This window comes from Podarcis erhardii (genome assembly GCF_964252035.2).
Source record: "Podarcis erhardii genome assembly, chromosome: 9".
NCBI classification, from domain to species: domain Eukaryota; kingdom Metazoa; phylum Chordata; class Lepidosauria; order Squamata; family Lacertidae; genus Podarcis; species Podarcis erhardii.
This window is the reverse complement of record NC_138512.1, coordinates 45,021,785-45,046,543: the sequence shown is the minus strand read 5'-3', so window position 1 is coordinate 45,046,543 and position 24,759 is coordinate 45,021,785. Positions and strand designations below refer to the sequence as shown.

General features: G+C 42.8%; 1 protein-coding gene across 3 annotated transcripts in view; it reads right to left on the bottom strand.

The window, feature by feature from the left end:
- MAML3 (mastermind like transcriptional coactivator 3) overlaps positions 1-24,759 on the bottom strand; it is a gene marked incomplete at its 3' end in the record, with an annotated part of 271,284 nt that overhangs the window by 98,473 nt on the left and 148,052 nt on the right. For all 3 annotated transcript variants that reach the window (XM_081876069.1, XM_081876070.1, XM_081876071.1), the window contains one exon: positions 14,985-16,505. In XM_081876069.1, the coding sequence (XP_081732195.1) occupies positions 14,985-16,505 (1,521 nt within the window). The remainder of the gene's footprint in view (positions 1-14,984; positions 16,506-24,759) is intronic.

Sequence of the window (24,759 nt, the reverse complement as noted above, 5' to 3'; positions counted from 1 at the left end):
CCATGAGTTCAGGAAAACACTAAGCCAGGGTTTCCCAAACTTGGGTCTCTAGCTGGTTTTGGACTACAGTTCCCATCACCCCAGACCTCTGGCTCTACTAGCTAGGGATGATGGGAGTTGTAGTCCAAAAACAGCTGGAGATCAAAGTTTGGGAAGCTCAGCACTAAGCCAAGCCTTGGCTTAGCTCTGTGAAGTGTGACAGTAAAAAGGAATGGAAAGGAGCAGAGTGGTGCAAAGTCCTCTCTGACAGTCTGCATCTTTGCACCATCTCTTTAAGGGTGGGGAATCAGTGGCCCCCTAGATACTGCTGAGATCCAACTACTATCAGCCCCAGCCAACATGGTCAGTAGTCAGGGATGGCACAGGTTATAGCATCTGGAAGGGCAGAGGCTCCCCATCCACTGAGCTATAGCCCTTCCCCCTTTGAGGCTCACAATAGCACGGCTGGATGAGGTGCACAGGCAGAGAGTGGCCAATGAGCTTCACAGTTGAGAAGAGATCTGACCAGCATTTCCCACATCCAGTCACTGCTGCCTCTCAGATAAAAGCAGCACACTGTGCAAGAGGAGGGATTGGCAGATTGCGAGAAGCAAGCGCAGGCATGGCTTTCCTGTCTGCGAAAGCTTGATGGACACATTCTAATTCAATCCCCAGAAGAGTTACAAAATGAAATGGGACACATAAACCATTAAAAGTATTTTGAGGCATTTGAAAGCTTTTCTTTACTTTTCTGCCTGAAGGGTTAGATAGTGGAGAGTAGGAAATACTCAGAGTTTTAGCTTGAAATCCAAGCACACTCCTTAGAAGTTTTTTTTGTTTGTTTTTTTTAAAAGCAGTGGAACTTACTTACAAAAAAGTATGTTTAGAGGAAAAACTAAGGAGTATATGTAGGAGAGAGTGTTTTTAGACTGAGTATCAGTTGCTGGAAAGTGCAGAAGGGGAGGCAGCTCTTCTGCTCAGATCGTCTTGCAGGTTTCCCACAGCCCGATATGGTTGACCATTGTGAGAACAGGATGCTCTACTAGATGGGCAACTGGCCTGATCCAGCAGGCTCTATTTATGTTTTTATGGCTGCCATCATGCATACAAAACAGCAACATGCATACGAAGTGGGGGTGGCTTGCAAGAGTACAACCCATCTTGACAGAGAGGAAGAGAAATCTATGGAGGCAAAGAAGTCCCATAAGAATGGCATGGAATATCGATAAACTGAGATGGCAAAAACCTGACAAACAGGTGGTAGGAGAAATAAAACAGAATACCTGAAAAGAGAGGAGTGAGGAGGAGGATACACATAGAGATAAGGGTACAGGAAAAAATAATCTTATTGTTTGGGTAGGTCATTTCCTGGGTCTCACTGTGAAGGTATTTTAAAATGTCCCTAGGGGTGAAAGAGACTGTTGCCCATAAAAATCAATGAAGATATCCAAGATTTAAATGTAGCCGGAATTGGCCACCCGGGTGCATGCACGCGCGCGCGCACACACACACACACACAGAGGCAACAGCGGAGAAAAGAGGTCCTGTTCTTCCTAACTCATTTCTTATTTTAGTGCTAACACAAACCCCAAATCAAATAGAGTCCATTCTTCCTAGATTTATAGTGGACCCTAGGGTTACGTTACCTTCGGGTAACGTAACATTCGGGTTGCGAATGCGGCAAACCCAGAAGTGTATACTTCTGGGTTTTGCCATGCTTCGCACATGCGCAGAAGCGCTCTATCATGCCACGCACGAGAGCAGAAGCGGTGCCTCATATTGCAGACTTTTTGGGGTACATAAGGACCCTCCAGAACAAATTAAGTTCGTATCCAGAGGGTCCACTGCATTCAGAAAAGTATACAGTGGTATCTCGGGTTACGAACTTAATTTGTTCTGCAGGTCCGTTCTTAACCCGAAACTGTTCTTAACCTGAGGCACGCTTTTGCTAATGGGCCCTCCCACTAATGGGCCACTACCGCACGTTTTCTGTTCTCATCCTGGGGCAAAGTTCGCAACCTGAGGTACTACTTCCGGGTTAGCGGAGTTTGTAACTGGAAGTGTTTGTAACCCAAAGCATTTGTAACCTGAGGTACCACTGTATACCACCCTGTCACAAAGCATCAGGGTGGTGTATGGCAACATAAAAACATTTAAAAGCAATACAATATTGCATGTTGTAGGGCTGTGCTGAAAGAACATAAAGTTGTAGCAGCCCTGCAATGTAGTCCATTATTAATAATGCAAGTCGTAGGTGGGACTGAGAGTGGTTTGGACTCCTTCCTCATATCTTTTAGGTTACAGAAATCTACTTAAATTGCCTCCTCAGTGCAAACAGCCAAGTCAGTTGCACACAGAAGCCTCGTGTCATATTGACTTGCATGCAAACTGGTTGCAATTTTTAAAAGTTCCAAATTTATTTATTTGTTTTTTTAAATGCATATGAGGAATGACCCAAAAGAGAATAGGGACTCTATTCTGACCAAAAAGGGAATAGGGAATGACCCAAAAGGGAATAGGGAATGCTTTTGAGCATTACTTTTGTTTTTTCAACCCTCTCAGCTACTGACCTAGGTAACCCATTAGGGATATACGGTAGCATTTTGTTGCAGAACTTGCTACATTTCAGAAATGCATGCTTAAAGGAGTCTTAAGGCAGTGCTTGAATAGGCTGCAGAATGCTCCTGCACTAAGAGGTCTAGTATTGAGTCTTATTTATTTTATCCACTCAGAAATTTATAGCTAAACCCTCCTTTTGTCATAGTAGAGCATCTTTGTGTTATTTCATTGAACGCTACCAAAGGAAGCAATCCACAAGGGGATATGTGATCGCTTCATTGTATCTGCTTCAGAGAGAAAAGTATGATCAACCAGAACTAACATCTTACCGAAAGAATAATAATACAAAAGCCAGCTAAGAGGCATGTATGTGGATCAGTGTGTCTCCTCAGTCCTGCTAAATTCAATGGGGTTTGCTGCCAGGTTAGTGGGGTGAGAATTGCAGCTTTAAGAGTCCTCAGCACACTTAATATACATTATCACTGCAATCCTTTGAGAAATCCTGTAAGGTACAGTAGAGCACAGAAGTTAACTGGCCAGTATGGAAGTTCACACAGGAAAGTGTATTTTGGCGAGGAAGCCATTATACATTGAATTTCCTTTTTCTGCACTACATTTAAAACAAGGAATGCTTCTAATCCAGAAAGGATCGCTCAAAAAAGTGTTTTAGGAAATAGCTGTTGCATCGGGTAGTCCTCCAAACCATCACCAATACATTCAGCAGACTTTGGGCTTGCAAGGCCTACTTCATATTTTTTTTGCTGGAACCCTGAGGTCCATCAATCAGACCAAACTAGTGGCTCAGCTGGGTGAGCACACAGTAAGAATTAAGGAACTGGGAGAGGGGCCCCTCTGAGCACAAGCTGAGAATTAAGGGATGGATGTTTGTGGGTATGTCTCCAAGCATGGGAACAGATTGATAATGGGGTAGGAAAGCTGAAAATAATGCTAATATATTTCACATCTGGCAACCAATGTGCCCCATTGGTTTCAGACAGTACATGGGTAGAAGAGTCCAAAAAGCCTGGGACACAAATTATCATGGCCCTCTAGTGACTATGGTAGCTCATTAACCAGAAGTAATGTATTTAGCATTAACTCTGGAAGTGTGTACTTGATTCTGACCAAACTAAGTCTCCTAGGAGGTTTTTGCTATACAAACAAACAAACAAACAAACAAACAAACACACACACACACACACACACACACACACAGAGGCATCACATTTGTGAGGGAAGACATGCATGTAGAAAACCAAAGAATAATATAAAGAAATAATGGAGCAGAAGAAGACTGGGGAAAAACGGGGAATAAGAAAGGGAGAAGCAAGGGTACAATAAATTAAATATTGACTTATGGTTGTTACAGCAGTAAAAAGTTGCCCCTTGAGGAAAAATAGTTAATTTGATAGAACATATAGCTATAATTCTCAGAAGAATATCCAACAGTCTCAGGAACTTAAAAAACCCCAACTCCAGGCAAAGCTAAATATAAAAAATTAATTATGAAGGCAAATTCCTTCAAGGAAGTTTTTCTTTATGCCCATAGGCAATATAATGTCACCAAAAAAAGGAAGTTTCTTGTCTTTTAAAATAAAACCAAATTCCTTCCAATCTTTCCAAAATGGAACGAGAAAAAATAAAATCAATTTACATTCCTAAAAAAAAATTGAAAGTGTGGATGAGCCCTTGCTTAGCAAGCAAGTAAATACAAGTGAAGAGACTTAGCTTTGAGTAAGCCTGTACCTCTGAGTAAACCTGCAGCTCATCTCTAATTTCAATCTGCACTGAACAAAGCTCATCAAGCAGCTACATGGACTGACCACAGAAGAGATCACACAGCCAGGGAATCATGACATGGGGCAAGGTTTCCAGTTGCTAACACTGAATGACTTGCTAGCTGACAACAAAGAGTGTAAATTCTTCAGCACCCTGAAGGAGTTTTCCAGGTTTTAGCTGCATTTCCAAAAATACAGGAGACTTGGAAGTCTGGGAGACACAGTTCCTCAAGAATTGTGGGGCTGGATGCATTCCATCACAGACTATGGCTCATGCTAAACAGAATTCCTCCCTTACACAGTGATCATGCATGCTGATGGCTTAATATTCAGGGCCAGCACATCTCGCAAACATTACTAAACATTACTGTGGGGCTAGGACTGCTGTCAGCTGCAGATGGAAACAAGTCCAAGTGTTAATTTCAATTAAATGAAATCACTGTCTTTTTGAAGAACTGATTATGAATGGGGATGCTGCACTCAGCACAACAAAGCACAAAGCTATAACAGGAATATGGCAAAACCGCAAAACACATTGGATTTTGTCAGGGATTGCATATCCAGCTCTGAAACTTGGGCAACTCATCTAAGAAAACCCCTCCGTAATTATAGAAAATAGACACAGATGCCAGTGCCTGAAATGAGAGTTAACAGGGTTAAACATGTGTTCGTGTTTGTGCTGGTACTGCTGTTCTTGGACCACAGATGCTTCAAATGGAATGTGGAAGGTGAGACTTAAGGTGGCAGCGCAGATGCATTTGGAAACAAAGTATGCTTGTATTCAAGGCATCTTGCATGTAACATAAACACAAATGGCAAAGAGTTTCCAAGTTCCATGCATCAGAATCTAATACCACTTGATGGCTTTAATCTGTGAAATTATGTGGTAACTCTCCCCATATGAACCAACCTGTACCCTGAACTCAGGCCCTTCTTCATGGCAACACAAGGGTGGACCTTTCCTGAAGTGGTTCCCCATTTGTGGAATGCTCTCCTCAGGGAGGCTCACCTAGCACATTCATTATATATCTTTAGGTGCAAGGTAAAAACTTTTCTCTGTAACCAGGCCTTCAGGCTTTTAACTATCTGTTGACTTTTAAAAGTGGGTGCGTTGTTTTTAATGTTTCTCTTTCATTTTAATGCATCCACATTATTGTCTGTCTGTCCATCTGTTTGTTTGTAAGTTGCTTTAGGTTGCCCTGTGCAGGATAAAGTGACTAACAAATTCTAACAACAACAACAACAACAGTGATGTCCCTAAGACAGTTGGGTCCACTTACTTCTGGCAACTCCTGCAGCCAAGCTGATGCCAAACAAATTGCTCTGCTTTCCACATAAGTAAGGCCAAGACAGGGGTCTCATCTGGGCAGCCCAGGACCTGCATACAGACTGCCCAGGCCTGTACCCCGGGGAGGACACTTTGGTGCTGCTAATGCATGGTTGGACTTCACCCCCAGAGGCCAACTCCATTGTCTCTCAAGACAGATGGATGCCAACAATAGCTTCAACTTATACCTGTGTCCAGTGTTGTCATATATACGTCGTTGTTTTCTTTTTTTGCTCACCAGGGTTGTAGGAAATGGATCTAAAACTGGGCAAGACTGATGGTCAAACTACATGTTACACTGCAACCATGTGTAATGTTTGTTCAAAGGTCCTTTTACCACTGCAACCAACCATTAGGAAATTAGGAAGGAGAGGGCACCTTGCAGTTGAAAAGGGACAGGGTGAAGTGGGTGTGTAACTTTTCCTCTCCAATTGCTCTCCCCCTGAACACCTCTCCACAATTGCTTTTACCCAGTGCCATTTTTCTAGAAAAAGAGGTGCTAGAACTCACCATGAATTTCTCCCTTGTTCTCTTATAATGGCAATGGGGACCACCCGAGAGGTGTCAGAACTCAGTTCCCGTGGGTTCCTGCTGAAAAGAAGCCCTGCTTTTACCTCCACTGGTATTCTAGATCTAGATCTGACCTCTCAAACACATCTGGAACAACACAGGAAGGATAAGATTTTATTGGAAATGCACCTGGCAAGAGAAGGCAAGAGAAGCATGTTCTCATCAGAAAACACCAGCAAATTATTTTTGCAATTTTCCCAGCGGAAATATGGCAAATGATTTCCTTAGTGTCTTCAGCAGAAGGCAGCAGTGAGCAACTCAGTGATTTATTTGCCTTTGTCTTTCAGGACAAGTTCACAAACTCACCCAACTGGAGTTCCTGTCAATGAGGTGGAGAAGTGTGCTAACAGCCCTAGCACTGCATACAGAAGGTACTATTTCCTTAATCCTTCCGGCATTTAGCAAAGGTGGTACTTTTACAGCAGGCCTTTGGGGGGCCTTATGACTGTTCTCGGTAACTCTTTTATGGCTGTTGAAACTTGATTGCTGCTAGTTCGCTGTGGATTTTATCTTGCTGTTACTTTATTTTTGTTTAAAATTTATATTGGGGTTTAATAGACCTGTGCTTGCTGCTTTGTGGATTTTCAGGTGGAAAGCAAGTTAAAAGCAAGTTAAAATAACATGTGATGCAGAGATTGCATGCACACATGCATACATATCTAGTCCTGATTCAAACAATAAAATTTAGACAAGAATGGGAGTTCATACATATTGAGACTAAGTGCCTAATGCCCACATCACAACTACTTTAAATGTCCAGTGACAGAAAGGATTCTTTCTTCCACTCCATAGGAATAATTCCCAGCTGTGTAGTGAACCAACCCTTTCCTCTTTTACTTCCCAACTAGTAAAAAAAAAAAAAAAAAAAAGGTAGGCAATTCAAACACCAGCTAGCATTTAAGGGTATTTTATCTTAGCGCATGCATTTCTAAGTGCTTTTGTCCTAAAATGTGTTTTCTCTTTCTTTTTGTGCATTTTGGTATATGTTTTCAGCTGAGATTCTATTGCAAAGTTTGGAGAAGTGTGAACTTGGAAGGATAATTTTCTTTCTGATCTGTGTATTAGCTCAGGTACAAATTGGGTCAATTTGCTTAAAAATATGGACCAAATTAAACTGGCTTTCCTCTCTAGGTCCAACAACATCTGGAGGGCCACAAATCCCCCAGCCCTGCTGCAAGGACTGTTCTTCAGTCTGTTCACCAATGTGCCTCTTTTGGAGGCTTCCTCCATGTTTCTCCAAAGTTGGCTATCCACATTTACCATGGAAGCTCTGGTCAGACAAGTCTGGTCACAGTCAGACAAGCCTGAGAAGCTTGCAAATGGGAAAGGAATCCACAGAATCTTGCAATCAACAAGAAACCCTTCCAATTTGGCAGGCTGGCAGTAGAGAGGAACTTGGAGCTATACACAAGGATGTCTTGTTATGCACTTCTGTTTATTTATTTGCTTATATGCATTTATAGCCAGCAATTCGTTCATGCTGTCCAAACCCAGGACTGTGGTCTCCTCCTTAACCATCATCTGCAGCCAAGAACAAACCTTGGTTACAGACAGTGATTAAGGATGAAAGAGTTTAACCACAATCCTGGGTTCAGATGACATGCTAAGCTGCTGCGCTGCACTGAGCTAAAAGGACCAGGGAGGCTACAGTGTCCTCCCTAGGCATTAGCACATTTGTTACATGAGAATAAGACCAATACGTAAGGAGCACAGAGGTGCAGAATCATTGGCACCTGACGGATCAGTTCCAAAGTCATCACCAAAAAGAGCAACAAGCAACAACCTAGTTCCATAAGCTCACTGAAATAGGCCATGCCAACATGAATGTCAGATTCATTACAAGAGCAGTTTGAGGACCAACAGAAAGAAGGATGCACTGACAACCACCATACAAAAAACTGAAGCTAACAATAAGACATCTCAAAAGGCAGTGTATGTAACAAGCTGACTGATGTGAGTAACGTGAGGCATTTCATGCATGTGAAAACATCACTAGGCATACAAGCAGCATGGTCACCTTGTAGATCAAGTTCATCTGGAGGCATATATATACTTATTCCTCTGCCTGCCAAAAAGTTATGGGAAGTTAGGTGTTCTTCTGTATAGGTCTGAACCTTCTGTGAATTATACTAGAAAATCTTGATGACTGGGAAAGAATCTGGTTGTAGATCAAACATAGGAGTCACAGTGGGTGATAACTAATACAGCCTACGCACATAACGTCTAGTATACATAAACTCAGATTGCATTGTCAATGATCAAATTTCCTCCAGGTTATTGACTCTGCATGCAGCTAACATTCAAACATTATAGCTTCAAAATGACATCCAAGAATGTCAGAGATGGGACTGGCATGCTGCATGGGCAGGGAGGGTACGTGACCAGTTGCTGCCCCCTTTTTAAAAAAAAATTGTAACACAACGAAACAATTGCTCATGATACCAGATTTCAAGGTCATCCAAAGGAATTGTTTAGCAACATGTTAAGGATAGAGAAAAGGAAATACCTATTCACACAATGCCTAATTAATTGATGGAATTCACTGCAACAGGATATGATTAAGTTGGACGACTTTTTTAAAAGTCTGGAATCATAGTAAACCAACTGAAATTTTAATAACTATATATTTGAGGTTGTGTTTTCAGAACGGTAAAGAAAAGAATTTCTCTCCCAGTCCTGGGAATAAAATTAATGCACTTGTCAGTTGGAAATAAGAGAAAATATCTGTGTGTAAGTCCCCATTTCGTGTCCAAATATGCAGAACAAAGACACTAAATCAGCTACAAATATTTGAGATGTAGAACAAAAACACTATAAAAACAGAATCTCAAGGGGATTCTTGTTATTTCTCCAACTCTCTCACATACCTCTAATTTCAAACAAGGCAGCTGCATTTTCTGTAGTCTTTATAGTGGCAGCATCCTCGTAGCCACATGGGGGTAGATTCATGGTTTTATTATATTTCTCTTCACCCATAGAGAATTCTATTTTGCTCCTGCCTCTCTTCTTCTCATACTCACCGACTCCTGACAGCATTCTCTATTCCAAATGTTTGATTTTCTCTTAGGCACACAAGATCTCTTCCACTGCACCCATTTTTCTTCCACAGTTACACGTTTATATTGAAGAAATCAAACATTTTACCATTTTCTCTCTTTCTCAAAAAGAGACACGCTTAATGACTTCTAAGCAGACATCTTTCTTGTAGTTATTTTAGGATTAAAAAAGAACCTAACATATGGTGTCACAGAAAACCCATCGGTATTTATCGCCAGCAACTTTGCCACTCACAAATCAGGCTGCCCAGAAATGTAAATACGCTGCCTGTGTGAACAAGGTTTCTCTTATACAAATCTCTTACAACAGCTTCACTTTTTCAGCAGTGTCCTATGTCTCAAGGTCATCCAGAGCCCCACTAACACAGCAGTCATAATGTGTGACACTACTTTGGATTTGTGGGCTTGGGCACTGGAAGAAACCGAGTACAGTGGTACCTCGGGTTACAAACACCCTAAGTTACAAACACTTCGGGTTACAGACTCCGCTAACCCGGAAGTAGTACCTTGGGTTAAGAACTTTGCTTCAGGATGAGAACAGAAATCGCAGTGCGGTGGCAGCGGGAGGCCCCATTAGCTAAAGTGATACCTCAGGTTAAGAATGGTTTCAGGTTAATAACGGACCTCTGGAAGGTAGGTAACCAGAGGTACCACTGTACCCTGTGCCTTCTACACCCCTGCCCCAGAGTATGTATATCCACCAGTGGTCCTGATTTTATAAGTGTGTTCAGAAACCAGCAGTTCTCTCCCCCTGCTGTGTCAGAAGCCGCTTGCACAATTGCACTGAATCCTCTGGCCTGTCACCTAATGCCCTTGCTTAGCAGTCCAGCTCTGAATTTTCTATGCAAAAAGATACAAACCAACTAGGACTGGTTTGGACAGAATTCTCACATTGTTCCCATTAGCTGGCCTGCTCCATCTCTTTTATTGTTAAACCTCATTTTACCATTAGGCCCTAGATTTGCTTTACTGCACCCATCCACCATATTGCTACCCTTCTGCTTCTTCAGATGAAACTAAAACTCACAATCCTGGAACCCTGTGACTTCTCAGTGGTGCCTGTATGCTCTCCTTCTCCCCTCCCCAACTTCTTTTTGACACATCACAACAAATCCAATAGGTTGCCTATCACTACAGTAATGCCACTGCACATACTAGTAGGGGGAAGGAGGGAGCGAAAAACTCTGACCTTACAGTTCCAGAGGAGGGATGTCTGTATATGTTTGCTGCTAAAATACTGTGGGCCAAATCTCAACTGAAACAAAATGGGACTTGGTTGTTTTGGGGGACATACCCCCCTAAGCCGGGTATGTCCAAAGTCTGTTATGGGTGCCTAATGCGGCCTGCCAGTTGGTTTAATCCGGCCCCTGTGGCAGTTTATTTCCTCAACAACTTCAATCCTAAAAATTAGTTCTTCAACAACTTCAATCCTAAAAAAAGGTGACCAACTTTGGTTGGCCCTTTGGTCAGCCCTCACGGCCCTTCACATCATCAAATCTAGCCCTCTTTGAAAAAAGTTTGGACACCACTGCCCTAAGCCAAAGGGAGAAGAGAAAATGGAGGTAGAGACTGTGCACAGCTCTATGTCCAGCACGTGACAGGAAAAGGGAGATCTTGATGGATATACACTCCACTTCCACACCCTTTTGCAGCTCATGTGTAAGACAGCAGGAAATCTCCATCACCTTTACTCAAGAAGATGCACACCTATGATCCAAAACTGTTAATTACACAGAGGTATATAGTCACAGAAGTTAATGCCTATGGTGTGGCTGCAGTGCAATGCTAATAGTAAAGACTTTGTTAAGGGACCATTCATAAAACAAGGAGTGCCTAGACACAGCAGCAAAGCTTGGTCACATGCATGAGTCAATATACACAGAGCTCTTTAAGAGCATCGACGGTCTTGTGTACACCAACCAGGACTTGCTTTCAACGGTGCCCCCTGATACCCAGCACCTCTGCTGAAAAAAACACAGGCACAGGAACTGTCTAGTGTTCATTATAACACAACTGGGATTAGCATAAAACACTGCACTTGAAGCATTAGAGTCTGTATTTTCTATGGATTATGTTCTTTACAGCACTGGTGGCAGAGGTTTGGCAATGCAAATAATACTTATTGCAGGCTTTCAGCTGAGAAATGAGTCATGACCACTGCACTCCAGAGAAACAATATTCAGTAGGAGATTAGACAACTTCTACCACCTTTTGTGCATGCAGGAATAATGCACCCTTTCCCCCCTTTTTTTTTTAGTTTCTCTCACTAGACCACCAATTTAACACCCTGCCAACTGTCCAATTACTCCTATTCACGGTGAGTTAAATAGGTTTCTCTCCAGCCATACACACCTTTCTTTTCTTTTAGTATAATTAATGAAGCTCATCAAAGCCGAGAAAACAAGCCAGAGCACCAGCTACTCACTGACATGTTAACATGAAGGTTGTGTGCTACTGATCTCTCTGCAGGGTGTTCATGTCGCTAACATGTCATGCAAAACAGTGCCAAGTGCCATATGCGGCAGGAGGGGCACACATTAAGATGTTCTGATAAGCTATCAACATAGATGGGCCTGGAACTCTAGCATGTCCCATATAAGATTGCTAATATCTGCCCAGTATATGATCACAGCATTGTTTCTGGGGCTTTACTTCATTCTGGCTCATTCATTTTTTAAAAATCCCATTACTCTGACAATAGTCATAGTGGCATTGGAGTATGTCCCTTTAGGCATGCCCACTAAGGATATTCTCTCTCTCTCTCTCTCTCTCTCTCTCTCTCTCTCTCTCTCTCTCCCCCTCCCTCCCTCCCTCCCTCCCTCCCCCCCTCTCTCTACTCCCACTTTAGTATCATATATGTGTAGGGCACAACAAGGAATCAGAGAATGGAGGTTTCAATAATGCACACAGTATGGAGTCTTGCACATTTCTTTGTGGACTGTGTGCCCTGCACAATACCACAGAAAGCAGCGCAGGCTGTGTTGTTGGTAGGAACAATTATGCAATTTTCAATCAGCCAAACGACGAGCAACAGGTTTTTGACACATAAAGAGAGGCTCCCTTCCTTCCCTGCAAACAACTGCACAGCTAAGCAACTATTGATTCTAGATCAGGCGTAGTGCTAAAGAATGAACTTTCTTGCATTGCTCTGTAGCAGCCCTTCTTGGACTACAACTCCTGGCTGTGCTGGCTGGGGCTAATGGGAGCTGCTGTCCCCCCAAAAATCTGGAGGACACCAGTTTGGGGAAGGCTTCTCTATAGGAATAATGGCCTCTGTGTAGCTTTTAATCTGGCAGCTCTAAAATACATACAGCAACAAGTTTATTGTGAGAGTACAGGTTAGAAGAAATGTACAGTAAAGCACAATAAAAGATATTAACCATGCAGTGATATGCCCCCATTTTGGAGACAGTTTCAAAAAGAAGAAAGGAGGGTATTTTTTCCTCTTTTCCTATTATTGTTTCTATAAAGGACAGAATAAAAGTAAGGTAAGAGATTCTAGCCATCCTTGATTCTCTTTGTTTCCTGATGTAGGGAGAAGAGGACAGAAAGTGCTTTGTGACTTTAGCTCTATGTTATCAGCAGATCTTTTCCCATCATTGTGAGGAACAATTATTCCTGACTGCATAGGGAGGTCAATCAACAAACATTTTTTCAGGAAAACAGTAAGAGAAAGAAGGGGAAATACATTCCAGATGGAAGGCTACTGTTTTACCTTTCCCACCTAAGCCAATCTTTTCTCTTGTGTGCCTCTAAATTGGCCCACTGGGACTGGAAAGATCTTTCAATATGGAAACATTAGGGTTCTATTTCTGCTCAGGTCATTTGAAGGTGAGCTAAATGAGATATTGGGGCAGAGGATTATGAGGTACAAGTATGGTTTCTTTCTTGAGCTTGTATCAACATTTTACCTTGAAATCAAGGGTTGTTTTTTAAATATAATCTTTTAACTTGTCAGGAACACAAAGCTTGCCCTGTTTGCCATACTCAGAAAAAGAAAAAAGTTTTTAAGTCAGGGTGGGGAATATCAGTCCCAGGGACCTAATGTGCCCCCCTCCGAGCTCTTTATCTGCCCCTCAGGACTCTCCTCCCTCCCTTGGCCACGCCCTTCACCAGGCCTGCTCTGAGCACTCCCCAAGTGCTTTTGCCTGGCTGGAATGTGTCCTTGATCTGTGTTTGTGCTCCTTGCTTGCTTGGCTGAAGAATGAAGAGAGGAGTGTGATGGGTATACACACTTCTGAGTGGTTGGAATGTGGCCTAGTGTACGAAGGTAGAAGTCACATCCATTGCTCCGCCCACTCTTCTCCATCCCTGCCCACTGCCGGCATACAACCCCTGTAACATTGCTATCAGGCTGAAAAAAAGGTTCTCTACCCACAGAGAGGATTGGAAGATTTGGGGCAGAGAAAAGAAAATGCTCCAAACCTTCAGCACAGAGTTAAACTATGGAATTTTCTTCCACAATATGCATTAATGGCCACCAACTTGGATGACTTTAAAAGAGGATTTGGCAAAAACCATGGGGGATAAGGCTATCAGCTATGGCTATGCTCTATGTCCACTGCCAGAAGCACCAATGTGCATCTGAATGCTAGCTGCTGAGAATCACAAGCGAGAAGAGTGCTATTGCCCTTGGGTGCCGCTTGTGGGCTTCCCATAGTCATCGGGCTGGACACTTTGAGAACTGGATGCTGATGTTGGCGGGCCATTGGTCTGATCAAACTGCACCCCTCTTATGTTCTTATTTCGCAGATGATACTACAGTATTCTACAACGAAGCAAACAACTACAATGTCGGGGCAGGTGCTTCTTCACTTTCACAGCTGTGGTCTCTAAGGTGATGGACCGCACTATGAACAATGACGTGGAAGAGGACTTGTACATGGATGAGGACAGGAGCACAATCCACCTTGTACAGGCAGCAACTAGTGGCTTTTCTTTTGGAATCTGCCATGAGCAGAGGATAGTGGTTGTCCTTTATTGGCAAATAAGGTGGACAGGTAAAGGAGATGACAAGAGCTCCTGCTTTTAATAGTTGTGGAGAGAGGAAATTTCAGCAGGTGCAGCTTGTAGCTCAAGCTAAATATTAATCCAAATATTAAAGGTGCAGGAGCCATTCGCCCTTTTTCATTTGGCCACACTACTGGCACCTAGTAAACACATGCCATTGCACATCATTGCCACATGGATACATGAGTTGCCAGCCTTTGCCTCACAGCTTACTCAGGAAAATTATTTACTATTCTGATATTGTAAAAGTGGTTTGTGCTAGCATTAACAAGAGGCCATCCGTTAGCAAGTCCATAGCAACTTTTCACTCCTGAGAGATCACTCATATCCTTAGAACCCTCTTTCCCTCCAAAGCAAAGGCAAACTAGTCTAACATGACTCACCCCACAACTACAAGGAAATGCCACACTGATCAACCAACTAATGATCAGTGTGGCATTTTCCTGCTCTTTAAGATGTAGCAGCCATTTTGTTCTATGCCACAGCCCATGACGCCCATTCTGTCTTACACCGTTTCACCTCAGCAGCCATTTTGTGTCACACTGTACATCCACGGCAGCCATGTTTGTGGCTGGCGCCCACAGCACACTCTCGAATTCCAAAAGTACCTACTGACCCTTGACTTAAGCACACACACTCCCTCTTGGATTTTGCAACAAAGTAATGAATGAAGTCATTAAAAGAGCGTTATCTGCTCACACTTACCTGACCAAGGGAGGGAAGTGTTCCATAAGCCATCGTCTGGTTCATCATTCCTTTCTGCTTCATGATAAGCATGCGTTTCTGCTCCTCACTCAAGTGTGTCATTTGAGCCTGCATCTGTGGTTGTTGGGGCTGCTGCTGCTGCTGCTGCTGCTGCATGTATGGCATCATGGGATTCTTGCTGGGATTGGCCATCGGTGGAGTCATTCTTTGACTCAAGTCAGCATTGAAATGAGTCAGAGGTTTAGTGTTGCCATAAGAAAGCATATTGGTTTGTTTGCTCAAGGAGTTTGTACCCAGATTATTTGGCTGCTGACTGATCATATTCATGTGGTTTTGAGGGAGGTAGTTATTCATCGTAGTCTTTTGTGGGTTGCTTGCCGTAGGAGGCACTACAGGATTTTGGTTGTTAAAGGCTTGGGGATATATCATTGGGCTATTTGGTTTGTCTGTACTGAAGGGTCCTCCATAAGGACTAGATGGAGGCCCCACTGGGGACCAGCTAGATGCTTGATTTGGATGTTGCTGCTGCTGCTGCTGTTGCTTTTGCTGCATGAGCTTAGCTCGTTGTTGCTGCTGTGCTGCCATCTGTTTAAGCTGTTCAGCTGGAGATAAGTCAGTGCTGGGCACAGCCACTTGGCCAGGCCCCGGGGCAGCTGTTGCCACTGTTGTTGGATTAATGAGATAACCATTACCCGGTCTTGACTGAGTTTGGCTTGGGGTATGTGCTTGGTTAGGAGTCTGGGGTGACTGAACCACACAATTTGCTGGTGAGCTGTCAGAGAGTGGAGCTGGGGGCGCACTAGAGACAGAAGGTATGCTAGATGCTGTAGGGACATTTGAAAATGGAGGACCTGAAGAAGAAGGCCTTACCTGGGGAGACCCAAGAGGAACATGGGGAAATGGAGAGTGCGATGGGTCACTTTTAACACTCGCACTCTCTTGAATCTCAGTGGCTGGTCTGGGAAATTCAGGCTCCTTTTTCTCTTCGAAGTCTTCATTGAACAAATCTTGTATGTCATCCTCTGGAACAGTGTTAGCCAGCTCATCTATTAACTCCTGCCACTCTTGATCATTCAGGTTAATGTCTGAAAAAAGTTTATTCTGATTTGAAAGTGATGTGTCAGAATTGTCCATGCAGCTAGGATCATCCAGGGGCTCTTGTTTTAGCTCCTTGCTGCTGCTGTTGTGCAGGATATTAAAACTATCCTCAAGCTCTGTGCATCCATTGATTGGGAGTTTTATCTCTGGAAGTCCACCATTTTTACCCAGGTCATCCAGACCACCAGCATGAGTTCCACTGTTCTGCAGGTGCAGTGATGGTTTTATGTCAAGCTGGTGAAGAGGGGAAATAGAAGGCAAAGGCAAATTATTGGGCAAGCTGTTGATTCCCTCAATCCCAGGTACATCCTTCCGTATCCGCTTGCTGGTTGGGGAGAAGCTACTGTCACAGGCTCCATTCTGCTGTTCGCCATTGAGGGGTGAGCGTGCTCCTTCCAACTTTCTCTTCACCGTCTCTTGAAGCTTGAAGAAACAGAACAAAATCATTAATTAGACTCTTGCACACACTTCTGCCCTTCATAAACAACAACAACAAAACCACTCTATGCAATAAACTATACTCACAGAAAATTTATTATAATTCATAACCTGTATACTTTCTCTCTGTGCCTCATTGGCACACAACACTCCCCCATCAAGTGCTGAGTGATACAGCCATTGTTCACCATGGGGTACACAATTAATATTCTTCCTGTTTCTGGCCAAAGAACCATTTTCAAAGTTCATACTGTTCCAAAAGGAGGGAAAAATCTGTATCACTAGAGATGTTAATGGGGCAAAAGAAATGTAGCGTATGCAATGGAAAACAAAAACAGCTCTTTCATACATCTTGCTTCAGTCATCAGTACTGGAGATGTTTGTTTCATGGTGCTCACAGAGTCCTCCCTGTTCTACAGACCTACTTCAATACTTAAGCTACAGGTGGAGCCTGCAAGGTTTCAGCATTATAGAATTCTCGGCATTTGCACCTGCGTAGCATGCTGGATAGATGTTCTGTTGGTGATAAAGAGCCACGTGGGAGAAAAAAAGGAGCAAACAGGGCAAAAGGGTATAGCAATTGGGGGTAGGTGACACACAAAGTGTGTTTCTACACCCCCCTTGAGTGATTTTGCTTGACTGGAATTGTCTCCCTGAACTGCAGTAGCGTTTCCTACTTTCATTGATGGAGAAAGGTGTGTATAGAAACCTCTGAATTGTGCATGGCTTGAATGCAGCCTATTACATAAAGGTAAGAGTTGCATTTGTCGTCCCCCCCCCCCCAATTTTTGCATTTGGCCACGCCCATCACGGGTAGGCAGCTCAAGAACCTTTTCCATGAGAGAATATTAGGCCCTTCAGCTGCAAAGGTTCCCCATCCCGGACTCTATTATCCGTGATGCTAACATAAATTCTCAGTTTTGATAACTGACATGTGTATGGACTGCTACTGCCTTCCAGTGGATTCTTATATTTATAATCTAGCGGTTGTATTGAACATTGCAGCTCTGCTGGTACAACAGACTTCCATGCATGCAATGGACCTCCCCTGTCCCTTTCAGCCTCCAAAGAAGGTTTTTTTTTTCATTCAAAGTTTTTGATATTTCTACTATAAAATAATTCCTCTCCCCATTTCCCAGTTACAGAGTTACAGAAGGAAGGGGGGAAGGGGATTTTTAAAATAATTTAAAAAACCAAACACAGTGTAGATGGGTGGGCGGCACAAAAGAAAGGGATCTGCTTTCTGCACAAAGTTCTAAGAAATTCTGCCAGATGTTCTGAAATGCACCATCCTTTCCTCTTTTTATGTAAAGCATTTGTCATGAGCTAGGCTTGCCATACGTCAGGAAAATTCCTGAAACATCCTGGTTTTGGGGTGTAAAAATGGCGTCAGGGGGATTTTTGCCAAAGGTGGCTAACATAATATTTAAATAATAAAAATTAATAATATACCATGAATTTGGCTCAGCTTTCCTTTACCCACCTCGTTTTCTACAGCAACACATAGCAGCCTTTATATACTTGGTGGCAAAACAAAGGCAGGCCTCATCTCAATCACCCTCTTGGAAGTGGCACCCAATAAATGTCCTGTATTTGCAGAACCCAATCGGTTCTGCAAATCCCACTTCTCAGCTTGCAGCCATTTTGAAATAAGGACCTACATTTTGCCTTCCTTCCCTTGCCTGGGATAGATAAGGAAGTTTATTGCCACTGTTGCCTTAATTGTGAGATACCACTATCTCAACTCACTGGTTTTCCTGCACTGTTTAGTGTCATTCTACTGAGAGTTACATTCACAAGACAAGGCTCAGGCACCACTTCAATCCCACTTAAGCCCTTTTACTACCACTAAAGTGATGGCACTGGGATGAAAAACAACTCTTCTAATGTGGAAGGAAGATGCTTCAAAAAGCCTGTCACTTCAGTCTGTCTTCTTAACTCTCTTTAAACACATTGGACAACGTTTTAAGACAAAGCTGGAGAAATGACTTGCAGCTTCAGTCTCTTCCAAATAAGTTTCATGCCTCAGATACTGCTGGCTACTTGTTCTACAAAGCATGTTCATACACTCCAGTAATAAAATTCTTCTGTTTCTCTGTGAGAAACAGTGGATTCTATCTGATCTGCTTCCCTTTTCTCCTGCTCTTTTGATGTGCTGAGCTTGGCTACTGCCCTTCCCTTTCCTGTTTCTATGTTTTTGTGCCTGTTGCTTTTACTTACAAGGGAGTATTATAATCCTTTAGCAATGAGATATGTTAAAGGTGATAGTCAGTTTGGTGCTTTTCTACACATTACCAAGAATGAGGCGGTAGACTGACATGGCAGAATGATGGACGGTACCACTTCAGACTGCAGGTAAAATACTTTTTTTTAAAAAATGTGTTTAAACAAACCCTTGCCTCTAGTAAAAATAAAATAAAATTAACCTACCCAGCTCCCTGCTGTACTGATTTGATAGCTCTTTTTCTTTCCTTTTACATGGGGGAACATTCAAAAATATGACTCTCCCACTTGCAGTCCGAAGTGGCACAGCTCCAAATTCTGTTGCTCCACTTTGCTACCTCAAACTACTCTTGGATCTGGCAATGTCCAATTGCCTTTTATATTTAGTTTTGCAATTTATGTAATAGGTTGCTATGCAAAATCAATAAACAAAATTAAGCAAACATTCCTTAGCCTGAGATATTTGGCCCTGTATCCCTACACTGCTTCCATAGGCAAATAACTGTCATTCCCTCCTTCCCTGGTGTTTTTCTCAAATCAGCAACTTCTTCCTGTAGACAAAGTATGCATTCCTAACACCAGAAACCCTTTTTAGTACATACATACTTTACATCAGTTAGGATATGTACAAACAGTGGAGCATCGTCAAAGGTAATTCAGCAAGCAATCGAGACAGTTGCTTGCTGCACTGAATAGCCAGCCTCCTTACAGGTAAAGAGGTGCAGCCGACAACCCTAGTTCAAACCTAGCCTGGGACAGTTGCGTAGCACTGAAATGCAGGTGGAATGAGGTTGACGGAGTTGCTGCTTTCTTCCCAAGGGAGTGACACATCCTTCAGGCATGGGTTACATTTATTGTTTCTTCCCCTGTCAACTGGATGGTGCATAATGAAGTCTGATGCTCTTGTGTGCCTCCCACACTCCTCTGTAGACCCTCGACTCAGTAACCTAGCAGGTCGCCTGCCACTTAAAACCTAAATATCCCCTGAGCACTTGAGCATTGTAAATGAATTGGGGGATATGATCACTTCTCATCTGGACAATTGGGTGTGATGTCAAGGATTAAACTGTGGTCAATTACATTACCACACTTTAAGGAAATAAGATGACCAGGCTGCTGATCTCAAATGTCTCCAATAAATTCCCAAAAACTCCCACTACAGCTTCACTGCATGTCCCTTTACCACATGCCCAGAGGCCATATGTGACCCATCAGGTCTTCTTAACTGGTCCTTCTTCAAGCTGGTCCTGCTCCATGCCCTCCTTGGGTGCTTTTGCCTGGCTGGAATGTGCCCTTGCACTCTGATAACACTGCTTGCTTCCCTCAGCAGAGGTGGGGACTCGCTGAGTGGGCAGCTTGTTTCAGGGGCAGCTCGTGGGCCGGTTAAACAACCCTCATGGGCCACTTGTGGCCCATGGGCCTTAGGTTGCCAACCCCTGCCCTAAGGTCTATCCATCACAGAATCTGGCCAATGGGCTGGAAAATGTTCCCCAACCTTTCTTTATATTGTGGACACTCCTCAACTGAAAACAGCTACTACTCCAAATGCAGCTTCACACTACAGAATCTGTAGTTGTTGAGTTTTTTTCAGGGGGAGGACCTTCTCTTCTACGCCCATTTACCCCACTGCTGCAAGGAAATATCAGCTGCCGCCTTACGCAACCAACCTCCGCCCAATTGCCGGGCCACCCACCGCCTCTGTCATGCAGCCCCAAGCAGCATGCTAGGGAATGGCACCACAACACTAAAAAGGTGCCAGAACACACCAAAGAGGTGCCGGAACTCAGTTCCGGTGAGTTCTGACTGAAGAAAGCCCTACCGCACTCCCACAAAACTTTTGAAAATAAATGTGTGTGAGGTGGGTGGGTGTATTTTCCCCTCCCTGAAATGAACCAGTGGCTCCATTTGTGTGTCATGGTAAACCACAGCTAATGGTTTACCATAAAAACACAGTTTGGCTTTCACTTTGCTCCTTCCTTAGTGCAACCAGGAACAACACACAATCCCTAGCTTTGTGCTACATCTAAACCAGGGATCTGAAGCCAAGGTTTCCTCTTTGCCTCCGAAATGTGATTTCTTTGGAGTGAAACAAAGCACGTCCCTCAGTCTGGACATAACACTAAGCCAATGTTGTGATTTCTTGCTCCCATTCACGCTAGGGGAGGAGTGAAACAGGTACAATCTCCACATTCACAGTAAACTATTCAAACTATGGTTTACCATGACATATAAACACAGACAAATTCTTGCTTGTGCATGTCATCTGATGCTGCACAAATCAAGTTACTTAAAACTGGTATAAAGGATGAGCATGGTGATAAGACTTTAGCTCTGTTCACAGGCAACAGATAAACTTGCAGGAATTGCAAAATCTCATGGGAATTGGGGTGCCTTAATTTAATGAACATCCATTAGTTTCTATGCATATGTTACATGTAGAAATAACTGACATCCATTGTTCCCTATGAGGTGGGGTGCCCTGGAATAGCATTACAAAAAAAATAGGGGAAAAGTATTTTTACTCCCAAAGCAGTAGACTTGGGTGAACATGAGTGAGTATTGGGTTATTTATATGCTGTAAGAGGAGGAACCTGGTCCGCTAAACTTTATGGGGCTATTTATTAATAGTCTAAAAAGTATATCTACATATTACAACACACATACACACCCACACGCGGACTAGCTCATCTTGGAATTTTCAGCAGGACTATAGTGGCCACACCATAGAGTATCCACTACATAAACAAGGGAGCACTTAAGGCTGTCGACAGAGCTTTCATCTGCTGCAAAAAGCTGCTCCACTTCATCCCACTAGCAGCAAGTCATTTTTCAGAAGAAATTAGACCAAGGTGCTGTTGTTATAGCAACAGTCAGAGCCACTTACACAGCTCCCTCCCTCCCCCCCCCCAATCTCATTCTGACTTCAGTGGGCAGCTATTTCAATTATGTATAGGGAGTGACCAGGGCTGCTGCTGTTTAGCGCTTTTATTGCTCCTTCAAAACAAGCTCAGAGGCTGAATTCTCTTTCGGCTTCACATCTGACCATAAAAGTCAAACAGACTTCATAGTATTTTGTGCCATTTCCGCCCACTCTAAGCTCAGTGGTCAGCAAGACCATAGATAGGGAGGCTCCAATTGTTATCACAGAGACTTTAATCTACTGGGCATATAATGGGCATGCTTCCACCAACTTTGCTGCCTTTAAACCACTTCAGGTTCTTCCAGCCGAAAAAAATCGCAAAGTGCTGACAGGGGACCAATAACACAACAGAACATCCATTACTTCACAGTACCAAGGAGCCCATGAATCTGCAGAACTGGATCTCCCAGGAATCTTCTATAATGGGATTTTTGGTTTGACAACCTGGACAAGGACAGAAATAATCGAGTGCACCGAGATTATGGCATTGTATGTGGTGGTGTAAAAAGGTGCATAGGATTGATCACCGGTGTGCCTGTATCTTATACGTGAATAAATAAACACATCCATAAATGCTTCCACTAAGACACAGGTTTGAAGAAAGAACAAAGGGTGCTACATTCTTCATCATCCCTTGATTCAAATCTCTATTAAAATTGATGTTTCTTATTCTCTGTGTCATTTCAGTTGAGCTACGCTGTCATTTGTGCTCAAATGAACTTACATTCCTGCAGCGATGATTGAGTATTAGGATCACAGAATTGTGAGTCTGGAATGTGTATTGAGGTCAAATACTTCAACCTCTTCACAGGGGAAATATTCTCCATCTAACACACTCCAAAGAGATTAGCAGGCAGCGTCCAGATTATACTGCTCCACAATCAAAAATAAGGAACAAGGAAGGTGTCTGGACTTTGGGTTGTCTTAACTAACTCCACATTTCACGTAGTCAATGAAACGCGATTTGTCCTTAACAAAGGATGAGAAATGCACTGCTGAATGTCAGATTACTGGGCCAGCTTTTGACTTTTCTCAGTCATAATCACATGAATGTGTGATAAAGGGGAAGGGGATGAACTACCCAATTCATATGCTAAACATTTCTTATGTCATATTTTTAAAATGCTTCAGCAAAGCAGAAATTGGCTGCATAAACCTACCTCTAAAAAAACCACAATGTTCCTTAGACTCCATGCCTACAATTGGAAGCAAAAAGCAAGTGACCACAAGGGTGGTAAATTATTTCAGATATTTATGTGCCACCTTTTACGACAAAGCCCTCTCTAGAGTTTACCAAAATAAGATTTACAACCACAATAAGTCGCAATGAACAAAGTGTGACAAACACATCAATGAAATCCCTTTAAAGTCAGAATAAAATCATTCAGAAAAGGCTTCACAAAGTCTTCAAGGTTTGCATGAAGATTTCCCACAAGGGAGATTGGTAGAGTTTTCACAAAAGAGGGTTCCAAAGATATGGGGTCACCCATGAAAAGTCCTTCTCCATGGTATTTGCCCATCTTATTTCTGCTTGTAGTGGGTCAGAGAGTAAGCCCCCTGAAGTCAATAGCAGGTCTTGGGTGGGTTCATTTTGGTGAACGCAGTCCTTCAAATAATTTGGTCCCAGACCATTTAGGGTTTTAAAAGTAAACACCAGCACTTTGAACTGAGCCTGGAAATGAACTGATAACCAAAGAAGCTGATAAAATTTGTGCTATATTTGCCAACCCTCTGGCCCTATTAGTAGATGCATTTTTACCAGCTGTAGTTTTCAAAAGATCTTTAAAATGTAGCCCCGTGTATATCGTATCATAAAGTCAAAAGTACAAAACATACTTAGCATTACATTAGCATCCATACAAGTGGGAGCTCCATGTAATGTTGCACCGTGGATGCTCCCTGCCCTCTTCCACAACGCTCCATTTTACCGCTCCATTTTACCTCTCTGTTCCTCAAGTGCTTTTGTATGGCTGGAACTTCCTTGAACTGCAATAATGCCTCTTGCTTGCCTGGATGAAGGCATGAAGTGATGGGGTGCAGAAACCTATCACTTTTGCACAGTTGAAATGTTGAAGCTGAGACTTATTATGATATGGGTGTGAATTCTGTGGACAATATTTGACTATACTGTATATGCGTCAGCATCCCATAACAGTGCTGGTGTTTTCCATCGGTATTAAAGGGTAGTATTTTCATTTCTTCATTTTTGGTCTACTTAACATGCAGGAAAGCAGCAAACATTAATGTAAACACACAAAATAATAGGTTCTGAAGCAGAGACCAAGAATACAGAGTCCCTTGGGAATGTTTGCAGCAATTACAGGCACAGGTCTAATTAATTTTTTCAATACTAAATTATCTGCAAACTCAACTGGACCCCAGTGTAATGATTATGTCAGGGAAGAAATTTTGTCATTGGTCTCAGAGAGCTCTGCCCACTTCCTGTCTTTGACTTCAGACTGAAATGCTGCCTTGCTCTTTATTTACACTCAGTTTCCATAGTCACGTCACTTAAAGAAGCAATTTCCCTGCTCCGTCCTATTAAAATATACTTCTGTTCATAGAGGTGTCTTCATTATGGATGCCCAAAGTTTATATCTAGAATATTTAGATAGTGATTATTTCACAAAAATAGATGGGGACTTCGCAGTTTATGATCCTCTCTACAATTCCTTGGCAGTAAATTCCATTTACAATAACAATACTTACTTTTAACTAAATGGGTTTCAAGATTACAAGGTAAACTTTGCATACTTCGAACAGCTGCTGGATTTATATATATGCCACATAATTAAGTGGCTCTTTATTTATGTGAGAGCTCAAGCTGTACATGGACTTCACTTTACCCCAGTGAAGAGATGCCCCTGTACTTCATATGAATGTAGAAGCAGGGGTATAGAGTCTCCTATCACTGCCCAGGGCAGCCCACCCATGCTACACCATTGCCTAGAAGATATTTAGGGGTTGCAGGGGAAGGATAGGGGGAAAACATTCCATTGTGCAGGCAGAAATCCTTGCGCTGACAAAACGTTCACATAGCGCTACATTGGATTCAACCTGGTATCTCCCTGAGTATCATATTTTTCACACCTAAAA